Here is a 17,539-nt window from a genome sequence, read left to right on the forward strand (position 1 = left end):
TGAAAATATTGAAAACCTCCCATCTGAGCACAATTGTATAAATGCAGAGGCAGTTTGTTCATTACTTTTCCATCAGTCTTGTTGAAAAAGCCAATTAGCTGTAAACAAACCTTTCTTCTGTATAATCATGCTCCTTTTTGTGGGATCCACTCAGTGACATCACGGTGAGACAGCGCATCAGCTCGATTGGTGGGCGTTCGTGATGTCACTTCACTGAGCTCACCGGGCAAGAATTTCCCCAGCAGAAGGAGGCTGGATGTTGGGGGCATTGCGTGGGGAGAGGAGGAGTGGGAGATCAAAGGGGCGGCTGCGCTTATTTTGGCTCTGGCTCGCGAGCTGTTGGCAGCAGGACGCACGCCTGAGGCGGCCGGAGGCTGTCTGGGCTCGTGCTGCACGGAGCATCTCCCCGTCGGGTGGCGAGCAGAGCCCATCGCGCCCTTGGAGATCTTGCTGTCTTCTCTCAGTTTCCTGGGGCAGAAGATGGGGTGATGGGAGAAGAAACGAGCAACAGCCATTAGTTGTGCGGCACTGGAAGAGGCGCTTATCGCCAAAACAACTAATGGGCAACGGACACGGCAGCAGATTGAGGCACCCAGGAGCCTCCCAAACCCCTAGCCACGTCACGGGCACCTTGGCTGCAGGCAGAGTTAGGTGTCTACAAAGGGATTTAGAGCAAAGCCGAGTGGCAGCTCCTTCAGGCAAGGTGATGGGACGGGCACTTTCTCCCTGTCTGCGGTGCCTTTCGTTGAGGCCTTGCCCATCCCACCCAGCCGGTAGCTCTGTGGTTAAAGTGCTTGCCTTTGAAGGACGCCAAGCTGCAGTTCCCATCCCGGCTGGAGGGGATTTGGATCCACTAACAGAAACCTCCTAGGGCTGTAAGTTTTTGGGGTATGGCTGTCTCCCTCCTTCCCTCCTATTGAAGCCGTTCCAGCTGCCTGAGGTCAGGAGAGATGATGCACAGAGCTGAGGGATCTGGTGGAGCTGGGAACGGTCATAGTGAGGTTGATGGCTGGACTGGAGGAGCTTCAAGGGCTTTCCCAATCCAGGTGGTTCTGTGATTCTGCTGGCTGGGGAGCACCATGTGTCCTGGCCCACAGGGGCTGACCCCCAGGTCCCACTCCACTGAGTTTTTGAGGTCTGCTGGTGAAACTGGGACTGTGGGGAGCCAATATACTCCAGGATAGCTCTGGAGAGTAAATGGGCTTTTTTGAAGTTGGCCACTCGCCATCTTTCCAGAAGCAAGTAGTGGTGCTTAAAGTAGATGTGCTTGAGGGGGTCTAGCTCCCAATATGTTCGTGAGGAGACCTCCTGGCCCTCTGCAACTTCCTGCCAGGAGGGGGCAGAGAGGGGGGATGAGTCTCTGGAGCCAAGGAGCCAGCGCCAGGCCCAGAGGGAATGGCCTCAAGCTGCCCAGGGCAGGGTCAGGCTGGCTCTGAGGAAGGATTTCTTTGCAGAAGGGGCTGTTGGGCGTTGGAATGGACTGCTCAGGGCAGGGGGGGAGTCCCCGGGATCCCTGGAGGGGTTGAAGAGTCAGGCTGACCCAGCGCTGAGGGATCTGGGGGAGTTGGGAACGGTCAGGGGGAGGGTCATGGTTGGGCTGGAGGAGATTCAAGGGCTTTTCCAGCCCAGAGGATTCTGTGGTTCTGAAAAGTGTCTGGATTGGAGATCTGGCTTTGCTACTTTTTAATCAGCCCTAAAGGGGGAGAATCTTTAGAAAAAGAGCCTAAAGGCATTTTAAAAGTAGCAAAAATTCGTTAAGCTAGGTATTTATTATTCTGCTCTCTTGAGAGTGTTAACTAATGACTTGAGTTATTGTGAGAATCTAGTAGGCGAGATCAGCCCGGCCAATTAACTTCGGCTAGCTGGGGCCCTTTGAAACACACGCCACAGTCACTAGAAAACCTACTAAATATAGTTTGTTTTGGGAGAATCAGGATATTTCTGTCAGAGAGAGAGGAGAGCGAAATGGAAATGAAGACAGTGATAAACCTCAGGAAGTGTCATGTGAAGGGCAGCAAACCTAGTTTCGAATGACTGCACCTTGATACAACCTTATGACAGAAAAGGTTTGTTTTCATTTAAAATTTTTTATTGAATCGTGTGATAAGCAGAGTACAAGCTATTCTGAAACTTTCGAGATGACCACATCAAGGAAGTTTCACTCCATTTACATGTGGAAGAAACCACACATTACAACTCAATTGTTTTCTTGCTTTCCACAGACCATAGATTTTGGGAGCTTGCCAAAAGCATTGCTGCATTTAATAAGTAAAATAAGAAACACTGGGCAAACCTCCAGAATTTCATGTTTTGCTTGATTTCTCTTTATTTGTGGTTTTTCTTTCTTAATAATCCGACTGGGGTGACAGTATAATAATTTTCAGACAGAACAGTAAAATATATAGTAGTAGAAAAGCAAGAGTGGCTCTAACAGTCTTTAAGCAGCATGTAGGAATACAGGCCTGTAAATTTTAACAGAACTGTAAAGCCCGTGCATTTTCTGTAAGGACCACAGTATGCTCTGAGGGCTTTACTCATCTTGATTGATGTCTCTGTATTCATTCAGCTTGAACTGAATTTGCACATCTGTTCCAGACAGTTTCTTCTGTCAGCTGACTGACTGAGAGATTTGGCATCTAGAATTTAAAAATGGAATTATATGTTCATATAACATAAATACCTAATAATGTTAACCGGGTGGTAGGCAGGTTGGTGTGTTATCTCCTAGGCTTTTTCTAAAGATTCCTCCTGTGCCCCCTTCCAGCACTTGATGGTTTGCAAGTCCTTGCTGCTCATGTGGTGGTAGAGCTCCTCCTTGTTTTCCATTGCTAAATTGCTCTGGTAGATACTGATGATAGAAGATACTGGTGGTTTTTCTTAAAGCTTCTATTTTGGAGCTGTTTGGGCAGTTGTTCCATGCTTACGATGTGGCGGCAGTGGGATAGAAGGCAGTTCACTCACAGGGGTTCAAAGAAAAGGGAACAGGTAAACAAGACAATTTCTCTCAAGATGTTAAGTCGGGGTAAGCTAAATTGGAAGATCACCTTTTTTTTTTTTTATTCCTTTTTTAATAAGTAACTTCTTATTTAGCTTGCTCTGACAGAGCTTTCTGGCTTGCTTAGAAAATAAACCCACTCCTGTAGAGTGTAGTATTTTATTTTCCTTCTGTGGACTAGCATTAAGAGATGCCAAGTAGAAAAATATGTGATGGTTAAGCAGTATTTAACCAGTCCAGGTATTGAAACAACGGAACATTTTGAGTAATGTTGTTAATAACCTCTTTGGGGTTTTCCTAGAGATCTGATCCTATAAGACATTCCTGTTTGGGGCAGAACCTGCTGGAGTGCAAGGGTGTTTGCAGTCTCTAAAGAACAGATTATTTGCTGTTGTAATTAGCCTTACTGATACCAGCCACAGTAAAAACCATCAGAAAACTCTACTTTTAGCCCATGTGTGAATTGATCCCTCTGGCAGATGGGAACTTTGATAGGACATAAGAAATGCCTGCAACTGTACGTCGTGGTCAAACACTGGGTCAGGATACCTGTTTGGAAAATAAGTCTTCTGTTTCATGCAGAATAATGGCTGCTTGTTCCAGGGGTTATGCAGGTGCTTACTAACATTCAAAGAAATATTAGATGTTACCTGATGGCAGAAAAACGTGTCATTTGGTCTGGCATTTCTGCACATAACAGCTGTAATTCTGTACCTTCCCCTCCTCTGCCAAGTGTGGGGAATCACGCAAGAATGATAAATCACGTTTTCAACTTCTAAAAAAGTATCCTTGATCCGTCTGCTTTTGTGTGTGTGTGTGTGTGTGCGCGCGCGTGTGGTTGGGTTGTATTAAAACCAGTTTCAGCATGAGGTTAGCATGTGTCATGTTTCTGAGATGTTATCTTATCCCCTGCCACAGCTTCTGCAATCGCAGATCTAGAGAGAATGATTGAATCACTTGAAAATCTGTGTGATGTTGTTGATTCCTTACCAATGTCTGTAAAACTAGGGACTTTGCTTAAAGGTTTAATTATTTCATCCATTAACTAGTGTAACTTTTTAAGTATGCACATAAGAAGAATAAGCAATAACAGTTAATATTAATATAAGACTGTCTTTTCAATGACAGTTCCCAAGGATGGTCTCAAAAGCCAAGCTGCATTTGAAGAAATGAGGGCAAATTACATTAAAGAACTAAAGAAGATGGTAACTAAATGTCCAAGTAACTCTGGGCAAAGCTGGCAGAGATTCTACCAACTGACTAAACTTCTTGACTCCATGCATGATGTAAGTATAACTCCTCAGGGAGTGCAGACAAGTTAAGCAAAAATCTCTCCATTAAGGTAAACCAGTAGTTTTGAACTGTATTAATTACAGGGAGGAAAAAAAAAAATTCTTTTTGAAGGAACATCTGAGAGAAGATGTTAGATGAATTTAGGGACAACTACCAAGTAAAATAAGAAAATACGAGTCTTTAAGGGCTGGGTCCTGCTGCCTCCTTCTATGTTAAATGGTAGTGCGTTCCTCCAGGGATTCACTTAAGGCCAGTAGAGCTTTTAGTGGGGTCAGAGGCTCGTCAGCAGGGGAAGTGATGTTAGTTGTGACCCAGATAGGCACTGTTAGCTGTGACCACGCAGAGTATCCCGTGAGTCGCTTCTCAATGAAAGGCGCCGGGTTAGTGTGTTGCGCATCTCGCCTGCCTGACGTGCTAATAAATGTCGAATGAATTTGGTGATCTTTTACAGCTGGGATGGTAATAATGATGACTTCAAAAGATGTATTAAGACTGTGGAGCCATCTTGGGTATTTGAAGTTTTACTTGAGGTTTTCAAGTTTAAGATACACTGTATTGTTAGGTTATTTCTACCACCCTGTGTCATTCTGCTGTGAGGTGTTTTATTAACTTGCATCAGGTGTGAGGTGTGATGAATGACATGGAAAACTAAAAGTTCAGTCCAAGAACGCTTCAAGTTCTGCACTTGGGCCACCACAACCTCCATCAGGGCTACAGGATTGAGGAGGAGTGGCTGGAAAGCTGCCAGTCAGAGAGGGACTGGGGGGGTTGATAATGAGCCAGCAGTGTGCCCAGGGGGCCAAGGAGGCCAATGGCATCCTGGCTTGTGTCAGCACTGGCGTGGCCACCAGGGACAGGGAAGGGATCTGAGCCCTGTGCTCGGACTGGTGAGGCCACCCCTCGGTGAGGGGGTTCAGTTTTGGGCCCCTCACCCCAAAAAGGCCATTGAATGACTCGAGCGTGGCCAGAGAAGGGCAACGGAGCTGGGGCAGGGTCTGGAGCAACAGGTCTGATGGGGAGCGGCTGGGGGAACTGGGGGGGTTCAGTCTGGAGAAGAGGAGGCTGAGGGGAGACCTCCTGGCCCTCTGCAACTCCCTGCCAGGAGGGGGCAGAGAGGGGGGATGAGTCTCTGGAGCCAAGGAGCCAGCGCCAGGCCCCGAGGGAATGGCCTCAAGCTGCCCAGGGCAGGGTCAGGCTGGCTCTGAGGAAGGATTTCTGTGCAGAAGGGGCTGTTGGGCGTTGGAATGGGCTGCCCAGGGCAGGGGGGGAGTCCCCGGGATCCCTGGAGGGGTTGAAGAGTCGGGCTGAGCCAGCGCTGAGGAATCTGGGGGAGTTGGGAACAGTCAGGGTGAGGGTCTTGGCTGGGCTGGAGGAGCTCCAAGGGCTTTTCCAACCCAGAGGATTCTCTGAACAGGCTGTTGGTGTTTCAGCTCAGAGTGACTCTGAAGGGTTGTGGTAGGTGCCTAGTGTACGGGGGACCAGTTGCCATTTCAGAAGGGGGTATCTGTAACATCGGGCTGCTGAGTTGGGAGCAACCCAGTTCCAGCCAGTAAAATGGGGAGTTGCAGAGATCTACCTCTCCAGACGCTTGGAGCAGCAGCGGGGGCATATCTTTGTGCTCTCTGTAACAGAGCCTGGTGTCCCCACAGAGGAAGCCATTACCCAGCTGTAACGGCACCCTCAAGGTGATGGCTTTTCCACTGTGCCATGGTGCAGCAAGTGACCATGTTTGGGTGCAAGAGGAAGGGTCCCGTGAGCAGTGGCTGAAACCCAGCAGCACAGGCTGATCACCTCTCAGTAAAAACTGGTAAACTGCAGCAAAGGAGAAAACCATCCTACTCCATCCTGGGTGGGCAGGGAAGTAACTTTGCTGCATGAAGAACCTACAGCACTTGTTTTCAGAGCCTGCATATAAATGTGCTTCTTTGTACTCGACTTAAATTTCATTTTTGTAGACAGTACAGTACAATGCACTTCAGGTCAAATCTGTATAAGAGCCCGAGGTCTGTTTACAGAATGTACATATGGAATTATTTTTCAAATATTGTTCTGTTGTTCATTAAAACATTGCAAATCTTAGTGGGAGGCAGGGGAGAGTATTATTAGTACTGCAGTAATAGCTCATTCTTCAGAGATCAAGTTTCACTTGCTCGATGCCAGCAAAGGAAGTTGTAGTGTTTTAGTGGAAAGAGAAGGGATGGGTGATAAAATCATTTGCAAGATACTCACATCTGAACCTCGGGGCAGCATAACAAATCCTTGCTTTTGGGGAGTTTTCTAATCCTCTTCAGAACAGGTAGCGTCTACCATTTGTTATTTAAACGAGTGTGTGTGTGTGGTTAAGGTGACTGGATGACAGCCCCATTTACTGAGAATGCTACTGTGTCCTACAGACATCTTCCAAAACACAGCATTAACCACTGGGAGCTGAACAAACCAGAGGAAGCAGACTGCTCTTGCATTTTATTTAATTTTTAATTAAGCTATTTTTACATTACTTTTGTTTTAATAGAGCACTTTTCTTGCAAAGGACATTTTAAAGAAAATCCCATTGTCAGCATTCTCCGTTAAAAAGGCCGGTTGTCTGCACAATGGTGCTTCCTTTCAGAGAGAATATTGGAGACTGTTTGTTTTTCTCTTTAAAACTGTTTTTTGGGGTTTTTTTTGTTTCTGGAGTCTATCAAAATAAATTCAGAACGGTGATAACGTTAATGAGAAGTGAGAATTACTCTTCCCCCTACACTGCCTGTTAGTGCAGAATTTCCCTATTCTATCAGTGTAAATGCAAATTTTTTGCTTGATTCCTTAGTAGGGGAGGAATGCTTCTTCACCTGTCACCTATGTATTTTTAACATCTTCCATTATAATTTTAGAGGATCAGAATGTATTTGGTGCTGAGTGGTCTAACTGGTGCTGAGGCCTCATGTTTACCTGCCACAGCATTTGCAGCGCAAGCCCAAAGGGGCTGGTGCAGAATTCATGCTTGCTCAGCCCTCCTTCTGCCTCCAGCTTTTCCATCAGAGCAGAGCAGCATCTTGTCATTCGTGGAGTTTGCTCTACCTGAGTGTAGCGATAAAACAGTAAAAAAATACTGCTCCTTTGCACCTTTACACTTGCTTTCATCAACCTCATTTTTAAGTAGTCTTTCTGAGGACTATGTGAAGTAAAGCGCATGGGAATATCAATTGCAGTCTGCTTGGCTTATATAATAGGAGGAAGAAAAAACACCCCAAACAAGGTGGTTTTACATTGCTCAGTATACTAAATCATTCATCCACACAGTGAACATATGTGCAGGTAGAAAAGTGCCGAGGCGAGGAAAAAATAAATTTTCAAGAAGGCCAGGTAGGCACTTAAGTATTTGAAAAAATCAGCAACTTTATTTAATGATCCATAAACCCTCAAAGCACTGAGAGCGCAACTGAAAAATAAAGAGATCCAAACCCATCCCGAGTGGACAAGATAAACAGGGTTTGGCACACGTAGGCCTTCGGAGCCTGCCTGCAGCCTGCCCTGTCCTTTTGTGGCTGCCGCTGTGCACCAAAACGGCGCTTATTTGTGCGTTGCTGCACGGCAGCAGCAGCGGCTGATGGAGCAGGCACTGGCCCACGGCATCGGTCTGGGGACGCAGCCTGGCCCTTCTCTCCCTCGGCACAAGACCACGGAGCGGGGAGTAGGGTGTTGCCATTTACTTACTGTTGTGCTGCGGCTTGTGTCGATGGAGCCCAGCATGGGTATCTTCTGGGAGTGCTGAGGGCAGCAACATAAAAGGCCACTGAATGACTCGAGCGTGGCCAGAGAAGGGCAACGGAGCTGGGGCAGGGTCTGGAGCACAGGTCTGCTGGGGAGCGGCTGAGGGAACTGGGGGGGTTCAGTCTGGAGAAGAGGAGGCTGAGGGGAGACCTCCTGGCCCTCTGCAACTCCCTGCCAGGAGGGGGCAGAGAGGGGGGATGAGTCTCTGGAGCCAAGGCCCCAGCGCCAGGCCCCGAGGGAATGGCCTCAAGCTGCCCAGGGCAGGGTCAGGCTGGCTCTGAGGAAGGATTTCTGTGCAGAAGGGGCTGTTGGGCGTTGGAATGGGCTGCCCAGGGCAGGGGGGGAGTCCCCGGGATCCCTGGAGGGGTTGAAGAGTCGGGCTGACCCAGCGCTGAGGGATCTGGGGGAGTTGGGAACGGTCACAGTGAGGTTCAGTGTTGGGCCGGAAGAGCTGCAAGGGCTTTCCCAACCCAGATGATTCTGTGATAATCCACATATTTCCTCTTGTAGGGATTGTATTTCTGCTGTCGTGGCTGGCTTGCATGCACAGTTTCACGAAGTAGTATTAAGTGTTGAGAAGCAGAGTGTAGCGAGGGCAACTGACCTCTCTACCCAGGACATAAAAGTCTCAGTTTTGTGCCCGTGAATGGCCACAAGCGTTTCGGGGGAGAGCTGCATGTGCAGTGCTTGGACGTAGGTGAACTGTGTTATGTGATCAGACAAACGGCATGCAGGAACATTAGAAACAGATGTACTACACATGGTATCAGAAACTTCATTTGGATCCTCCTCAACGTCTCCTGTTGGCTTTGGCAGAAGGGGTTGTATCTTGCATGGCAAGCCTCCTTTCATACAGAGAGTGTAGTGTATGGTTAGGCGGTTTGCAGAACAAAAGCTGAATTTGGTTTCAATCTGGCTGATACTAAACAGACTTTAAGAGGGCTTTTGTTTCAATGCCATGACATTAAACCCTAATGTGAACCTTCCCCTTGTCTTGGCAAGGCAGAGCACTGCGCTGTCATTTGCTTGTTGATATTTTCTGCCAAACAAAAATAAATTCTTTAAGGATCATGCTGCTGAATAATTAATTTTTTATGGTTCCTGAAGGGAATACTTTATAGCTGAGGTGGATCTTTCCATAGGCTGAGAGCGCCAGGATTACACTCGCTGAAAAAGCTGACAGTGGGAAGAAGGGCATGGCTCCTCCAGAGGCAGGTTGGCAGGGCACGCTGCTGGGGATGCAAATATGCCTCTGCAGGTGCTTAATCCCACAAATACAAAGCCACAGATGAGCCCCTCAGCTGTTGCCAACACCTTTGGGTGCACTTAACTGCTGCTACCAATCTGTCAAAGTTGTGTCCCACAGCTGATGAGCTGTTTGGAGCCTTGTTTTAGTCCCAGTGCCTGAATTCTCAGAGTAGGCATTTTCTCTGTTTACTCAGAGGCTAGATCCAGTCCCTGCTACTGGTGTGGCCCCTGCAAAAGCAGCAGCGATGGAAGAGTGTGTGCATGGGTGTGTTCTGCAGCGGCTAATCAGGGTCTGTCAAGCGGGAAATTAATTCTCAGCCTGTCTGTAGACAGGGTTGTCTTATGAGGAGCAGCTGAGGGAACTGGGGGGGTTTAGTCTGGCTGACCCAGCGCTGAGGGATCTGGGGGAGTTGGGAACGCTCAGGGTGAGGTTCATGGTTGGGCTGGAGGAGCTCCAAGGGCTATTCCAACCCAGATGGTTCTGGGATTCCATCTTGTTCGGTTTGTGACAGCTGGGTCTCTTCTGCTTCACATTGATAGGTGTTTGTTGGAGGAGAGCAGAACCCCGCAGCTCTTGACAGAAGAGAAGGGAGACTTGGCTCAAAATTTACTCTGGCCAAGGGCTGAGGATGCTTTGTTGGTGTGTGATAGTGTAGGTTTGCGTGCATCCTCCAAGCATAGGAATGGATTCAACTCAGGTTCTTCTGTGTCATGTCCAGGTGTCAGGTGCTGTGCTTTCGCTCTGCAGATGTTTATGAAGAAAACCCAAAGAAATGAGTGCAGTTCCTAAATCAGATAAATGCACCTGGCCAGGCAGAACCAGGTGCCACATTTGCTCTGGTCAGGTACTGTTAGTGCCTAATCCATAAGCATTTTACTCACCTTTTACTCCTTGCTAGCGTGAGGTAAATACAGCACATACATTTAATCAGAGGCTTCATCCCTTGCTCTTCCTCTGTTTTCCCTGTGCTTGTGGGACGTTTTACTCTTTGGGTTAGAGTTCAAGATTTCATAAGCAGCTAGGAATTAGCCACCCTGGCACCAAAAGACATCTGTACCTCTGAGAATCAGCCCGTGAGCCATCCGGGGGGGGGGGATAATTTACTTCCTGAGCCCTTGGAATAATAATTAATTCACATCATGGGATTTTCATAGGACGAGGAGCAAAAGGGAATATTGTCATGATGGAATAATCAAGACCTGGCTGGCAGTGGTTTAACCTAATCTTACCTGTTTTGAAGCAGGAGCTTTGTATCCACCTCACGAAGGGGAAAAAGCAGGAGGTTGCAATAGTCTTGAATTCACCCAGGACTCTTCGCTGCCTTGGGGAAAGGAGCTGGCTGGCCTTGCCTGCTGCTTCTTACCTTAGCAGGGCAGCAGGCTCCCGACTCCTGCATGGTTTGAAACACGTAGGTTTTAAAAGCAAGAGGCAATATACCACTGCTCAGCTGGTGGGCAGCAGCCTGGCCTCTCAGGGACCCTGGCGTGGTGCAGGTAGGTTGCACGGTTGCACTGTGTAGAGCTGCAAAGTTGCCTCCTCCCAGCACATACCTGCTAGAAAATGGGCAGAGAGCCATTCCTGAAAGGGACAAAGTTTTTGGAGTGTCATTTTTATATGAAAATACTGAGGTTTCTGACAGTAATAGCTGCAGCTAATAATAGGAAGAAATTACTCAGCACTGTGTTGTTACCCTACTGCTGTCTTAATTGCTGTATCAGTAGGCTTAATCACAAAGATGCTCCTGATAGAGAAGTGACTGTGGGCTTTCATACCACACTCAGAGGTGGTGAGAGATTTTGAAGTCGGAAAACGAACTGAGCACAGAAATGTGCACCTTTGCACATCAGACCCTTCTCAGCATATCTGGAAATACAAGGAGATTGCCAAACGACAATAAATTCTTTCGCTGTAAAAATTCTGCAAGTGCTCAAAGGTCACTGCAACCATATTAACTTCAGAGACTTCATTAAAGGAATCATTTTTTCAATTATGAAGAACAGTATGGGTGGAAAAAGTCCATTTTATGGAAACCCCACCGTAATAACAGAAAATGATGTTTGATTAATACTCCTGTTTCTCAGAGGTGCTTCATATAACGCACAAATACAAAGATTGATTCTCAGAATTACTAAGACTGCTGCAGCCTTGAAAAATGTTTAAACGCAGCGCACCCTCTGCAGGGTCGCGATGAGAGAAAGCTTTGTAATTAATGACTGGAGTGGCGAAAGGTTGTACCTAACAGCTGATCCACTTGCTGGCAGAAGAGCTGTTATGTCTTACAGTGATCTGGGTGACAGGGACATGATCATCCCCACCTCTGTGTCTGCATCCCCACAACCCAGCTCATATTAATTGCCGTGGTGGTATTTGTCCGCATTCTGGGAGGTGCCCAGGACCTGAGCTCCTGTCCCCCGGCGCTGACCCCATTCCCCCACGTGCAGGGAAAGGCTTGTGGTGCTGTTGGAGGTACCGAGCCACTCCCAGCTCCAAAGAGTTCAACAACTGACTACTAAAGCGGCAAGAACAGTGTCCTGGTGGCATCCCGAGGAAACACGAATTATTTTAGTTGTGGTCTTAACAGCACTCTGCTGACCTGCGACTCTTCAGGAGCCGGAATAATTAGAGATTGGAAAAGTAAATACATTTCTAGTCACTGTTGCGCTGCTTGTGAAAACAACTTTGCTTTCGTTCACACCGCTTAGAGCTGCCTTCCATGCGGCTCTGCTGGAAGAGGCGTCAGCATTTCTGATATAAACTCCCAAAAGCAGAGAGTGGAAGCGGTCGGGTAAAAGCATAGTCAGTTCTTAGAGCACAGGGCGTTTACGAGCCTTTGAAGAACAATCAGAAGCGTATTTTGATCTGGAAAATTCATAAGCCAGACGGAGAGGCGCTGGATGGCTCGCGTTACCTCACTTGTAAATGTGGTGTATCTGCACTGCCACTGCAGTGACAAAAGAAAGCAAAAGAAACTTTTTCATTTCCTTACTGAAGTGGGAACTTCTCTTTCAAAGCAAAAGACTCACTAAAGTATTTACCTGTTATAAATCCAAACTGTGTCAGACGGGCATTGCTGGGAATGCAGGGGCAGGTACTCAAATGTCAGAATTGCCTGTGGAATCTGAATTTTTCATCCCTTTGGTGCATCCACACACCAAGGCTGCTGGGCTGGCGGGGGGCAGATGGAACCTTTGAAAAGGTACGACAAGAAAAAGGAGAAAAGCACTGCTGGTGGCTCAGGTCTGGGTCTTGCAGCCTTCTCTAGCTCACCTTCACCGTACTGTTTACTTTTTAGTACCTCTGAGTTGGCTTTCAGTTCTCCCACATTCGTTCCTCTTTTAAATTAGTTAGAAATACTTCCCCGGCCCCAAAGTTTTTAAGGTTGCAGTTCCTGACCTGCTCCTTGTGACGCAGGCACTGTGCTTCCCAACGCTCCCATTTTCTTAAGGAGGTTGATTTTTGTCAAGTATGTTAAAGCTGGTAACTTTGCTTAAGAAAGATTAAATAGGCATAGAATATATATTATCCTTAGGGCTCCAAACCCAATATTATGTGATGGTGGGTTCTAGGGATTTTCTTTTAAATGGCTGTGTGAACTTGACCTTTCTCCTCTGTGCTGAGACTCATAATGTGCTACACACATCCCCCTTTTCCCCCACTGCGCTGCCAACTCATTTTTTGTATAGATTATGTATAGACCGTCTTAACAGTTGTCGTTTTTCATCTCCCCTTTTGTCCACATAATTGCCAGACACACACAAGTACTTGATACTACTAAAAGTTTGGTAAAAAGGCAGAATTCATAGTTTTGCTGCACTTAGAGGTTTCACAGGAGGGCGATGAGGTGGGAATGGGCTGGAATTGGGCAGGAGCTGAGCCATCAGCACTGTCGGGATGGCTGGCAGGGTGGCAGAGATGACCCCAATGCCTGCACTTACGTTCAGTGATGTGAAACTACTTGTGGTGAAGTTTAAGAGCAGCAGGGCTTCGTTTGCTGCTACTTGATGACACAGGTAGGGAGGAGGTAGTGGCAGTTGTACTGAGAGAGAGTTTTCTTCACTCTGGTTCACTGTTGCATTTGGAATATTTTTGGCACACGGTAGATGCAGAAGAAACCTCCTCCTAATGGGTAAAGTTAAACCTTTGAACATCAGCATTTTTTTTCCCTTGAAAACAAAATGTCGTCTATGCTACTTATTTAGCAGGCATCTGTGTAATTAGCAGTGCTTCATGACATGCCAGACCGTCAGGAATGAGCTAAGCAACAGCAGAGAGATGCGTGTGGTGCTCAACAGCAGTGTCACGCGTTCCGAGCGACCTCAGCAATTCATAAATTGCTTATATGTTTGCAAGCACAGCTGTGAAAGCCCTTAAAATAAGTAATAAGTTAGGGTTGTACAGGACAGGAGTCTGTTGCTGCCTGTATTTTATTTCTTTTTTTAATTTCCTTTTCTGCCTTCCAGAAGTCCACTTTTATTTACTCTAACAGGGGCTTTACTGCGGAGTGCAACTCTACATGTTAAAGAACTGAAACAGCACACTTGTGTTTGATAAACCACTTTTGCTTGTGTAGTTTAAGTCCTTTGCAAGGTCAAAATGCACCAAAATTAAGCCGCACATAACTTCTGAATTCTTAAACAGCAATGGCTCTAGTTTTTCTTCAATCCTACAACACAGTGATTTGGTGAACTGCCATGGAAATTAATATGCTAACTGAAACCCAGACCCACTTCATTCACAGATGCCTCAGAAGCTGACGTGCCTCTGCCTCTTGACTGACTTATGTTGTGTTTTAAAGATTGCAAAGGGTCCAACATACTGGAAGGCTTTAGGAGATTCGTTTAGATAATGCTTAATCCACTGAGAGAAAGCAAAAGTGTGCTGTTAGCCACCACTACAAAAAGAGAAAACTTTTAGGTGGTTTGTTTTTTTTTTCAAGAAGAAATAGTTCTGTAAATACTGCCTCTCTAGTTTAATTAGTAGTTAGCGGGAAAAAAAGCTTGGGATGTGTGTATTAAGAAAATGCATTTATAGATAAATAGAAATGTTCATTTTCATAGGGACTGTGACGCTGTAAAACCTGAACTGCTACAAGTGTTCATGTTGCTGAGCTAAAACCATCAGCTGCTCTGGCAGTGGTAGGTTGTGGCCTCTGGAGACTGCGCTGAAGCTAACCAAATGATCTGATTTAACGAACATGAATCCAGACAAGGTTTGGAGATACAAGAATTTGTGGCTGATCTTCTCCCTCTGGGCAGAAGGCTTTGTTTTCATAGACGTGGAGTGCCTATAGGTTTCGTGGTGGCCAGTTGCTGGTTAGCGAAAAGCAAAGTGCAGTTACGCTCAAAAAATCAAACCTATGGTATCTTGGTTTTTCTTAGTTAGTGTATTTTTTAATGAGTTAAGTAGCACTTTGGGATTTGAGGTCTTTGGTTTGCTTCTTAACCCCTGCAACTAGACTGCCAAGTCAGAGTAAGATGCCATTTCTTGGTAATAATCCATATCAATAAGTTGTTGTTTTTACATGCAAAATTCTCTGTGTTTTTCCTAAAAAACGTTTCTTTCTCTCTTCCAGCTTGTTAGTGACTTGTTGGAATTCTGTTTCTACACCTTCCGAGAGTCTCAGGCACTGAAAGTAGAGTTTCCAGCCATGCTGGTGGAAATCATCAGTGACCAGCTACCAAAGGTGGAATCTGGGAATGCCAAGCCCCTGTACTTTCACAGGAAGTGATAGAAAATGTCTTAAATGGAAGAACTTTGCCTTAAGTTTCCCTGTGTTATTCCACACCCATGAAGGACCCAAGAAACCATATTTTAAACATGCTATTTACACTTGTTCAGCAGTCTCTGAATAGTCTAAAAATCATATGAAGGGTTTGGGGAATGGAAAGCAGTTGTCTCGGATTGGGCAAGACCTAGATGTTTGGAAATTTACCCCATAAACCCTAAAACACTTAGAAAATGTTCCTGTTCCTCTGGATGAAAAGCCATATCTAGTCAATAACTCTTTGATTTTGATATTTTAACAGATGGAGTTTTAAATATGCCATGTAGTTTCTGGTATTGTTTGCTTGTTTTAAAAGGGTTCGAGAACTAATGAGAACTTTTTAAAGCTTACCCTTGGTTTGCACATAAAACGTAAAGTCAATATGGGGCATTAATATTCTTTTCTTGTAAAAAAATCAAACAAAACCTATATATATATACACACACACACACACAAACACACACACACAAACCCTAATGTGTAAAGTAATAACAGAACATTTGGTGTGGAATACTCTGTTATCCCCACCTGTGGCATTTGTTCTCCCATGTTATCCCATCATAGAGGATATACACTGTGTTAAGTGTCCATTTACTATTTAATTAAAAAGGATAAGGTGTGAAAACAAATGCCCTGGTATCAATTTATAGTATCTATTGTGCTGGCTTTACAAATAATTTTTTGCAGTCTTTTGCTGTACTGTACATTGCTGTATGTATAAATTGTGAAGGACCTGAAATAAGGTGTAAGGAACTTTTGTAAATGAGACAAAAAAAATCTTTAATGGTTAATAGGATGAATGGGAAAGTATTTTTGAAAGAACTCTATTTTGCTGGAGACTATTTAAGTACTATCTTTGTCTAAACAAACAAGGTAATTTTTTTGTAAAGTGAAATGTTCTGCATGCATAATGAACCGTTTACAGTGTATTTAAGAAAGGGAAAGCTGTGCCTTTTTTAGCATCATATCTAATTTACCATACTACAGAACCTACTGTAAATAACCACACTTAACCTTTTCATTTGTATTTAAGCCTTTCTATTTTCCTCTATATTTTCCTCCTTTTTGTCTCGCTTGCAAGCGTATGTGACTCGAGCACATCTTAGAGATCCCGCTTCATCTTTCTGTAGGAAACTACACTCTGTTGTGTTTGCCACTCTACAAAGGTTTCATTTAACAAGACAAATTACGGTCTCTCCAAAGCTTTTGCCAGTTTAACGATATAGCGAGTTCTTGCTCTCTCTTCCCTTTCTCTCTCAGGGGAACAGGGGGTGAGTAAGATGTTGAATGATTTTTCTTTTTGTATTAAGGTTTCCCAGATTGTTTGTTTTTCCTTTGAATACTGGATACATAAACCATCTTAAAAGGTCAGGTTATTATTTCAGATGGGGGAGAGCGATTTCTGGTTATGATGAAGGGAACATGCAGATCATTACAGTAAGTATATTGAACAGATTTGTACTGGTGAGAGGGATGGTAAGGTACTGATAAGGGCCGATTAGCTGAGTAGAATTTCTAGTGATAAACTAAAACGGTGTGTAATTTTGTAAACATTTTTGTAACAATCAGAATACATCTGAGAAGACAACTGTTCACACTACAAGTTCAACTCAGTTGGTCTGATTTTGTCTCAAAAATGTTTTCTCTAGAATAAGACTGCAAAGAAAAATTTTTGAGGTGATTTTCGCTATTTCACAATTTATAAGCAAATACAAAATTTCAGAGTAGAATAGAGGACAGGTGAACTTTTCTGAGGCTCAACTGTTGCTACCATGTGCTCATGTTCAGATAGAATAGTTTTTCAGAGTCCTAATCTATAGTGTTCTCTCTGGGTGCCACTGGTATTTTTGAGCTCTAGTTTGTCCCTTGGCCGGTCAGAATGTAGCATTTCTTTTAAATGGTGGTCGAATTTAGAATTCTTACACCCTTTCTGAGTCCAAATTTTGAGGTGCGGTTTGGTGCACTGAAGACAGTCAGTGCTACTTGTCTTTTTAAATGACACCTGCCTTATGCAATGGGTAAATCTGTAAAGACTGTATTCAGAGAGGTTTTTTTATATATAAATATATACATACATATATTATTTGCATTTTGGAAGTCTAATTCATAGGCAGATCTTTAAATACTGACCTGCACAGCAATATGAAAGCCAAACTTCCAACGTGAGATACACAGCATGCAGACTGGTTGTTTACAGTAAAGACACAGTCATACATCCATCTTCTCATTTACTTTTTTTTTTTTTTTTTTTTTTTTTTTTTTTTTTTTTTTTTTTTTTTAAAGTCTAAAATAGAAAATTTCAAAGCCAGGTTCTGGGTGAATACAGTCTGCAGCAGCTTTTTATATTAACAAAGTTACTGCCTCCTTTTCTGTCTCAGAGTAACTTTGCTTGATTAAAACAGCAAAGCCATATTCTACACTTCACTGTTAAATGCCTGTCCCAGTCCAAATTGTTGTCTGTTTGCTCCTATTTTTGTACCTTATT

The 17,539-nt window shown here is 44.8% G+C and overlaps 1 protein-coding gene across 1 annotated transcript in view; it reads left to right on the plus strand.

The window, feature by feature from the left end:
• Positions 1-17,313, plus strand: part of NR3C2 (nuclear receptor subfamily 3 group C member 2) — a 212,683-nt gene extending 195,370 nt beyond the window's left edge. The window contains exons 7-8 of the mRNA XM_026848013.1: positions 4,124-4,281; positions 14,863-17,313. Of these exons, the coding sequence (XP_026703814.1) occupies positions 4,124-4,281; positions 14,863-15,018 (314 nt within the window). The 3' untranslated portion in view covers positions 15,019-17,313. The remainder of the gene's footprint in view (positions 1-4,123; positions 4,282-14,862) is intronic.
• The last annotated feature ends 226 nt before the right edge of the window (positions 17,314-17,539 follow it).

This window comes from Athene cunicularia (assembly GCF_003259725.1).
Source record: "Athene cunicularia isolate RWA chromosome 4 unlocalized genomic scaffold, athCun1 chr4_part2, whole genome shotgun sequence".
Classification (NCBI taxonomy): Eukaryota; Metazoa; Chordata; class Aves; order Strigiformes; family Strigidae; genus Athene; species Athene cunicularia.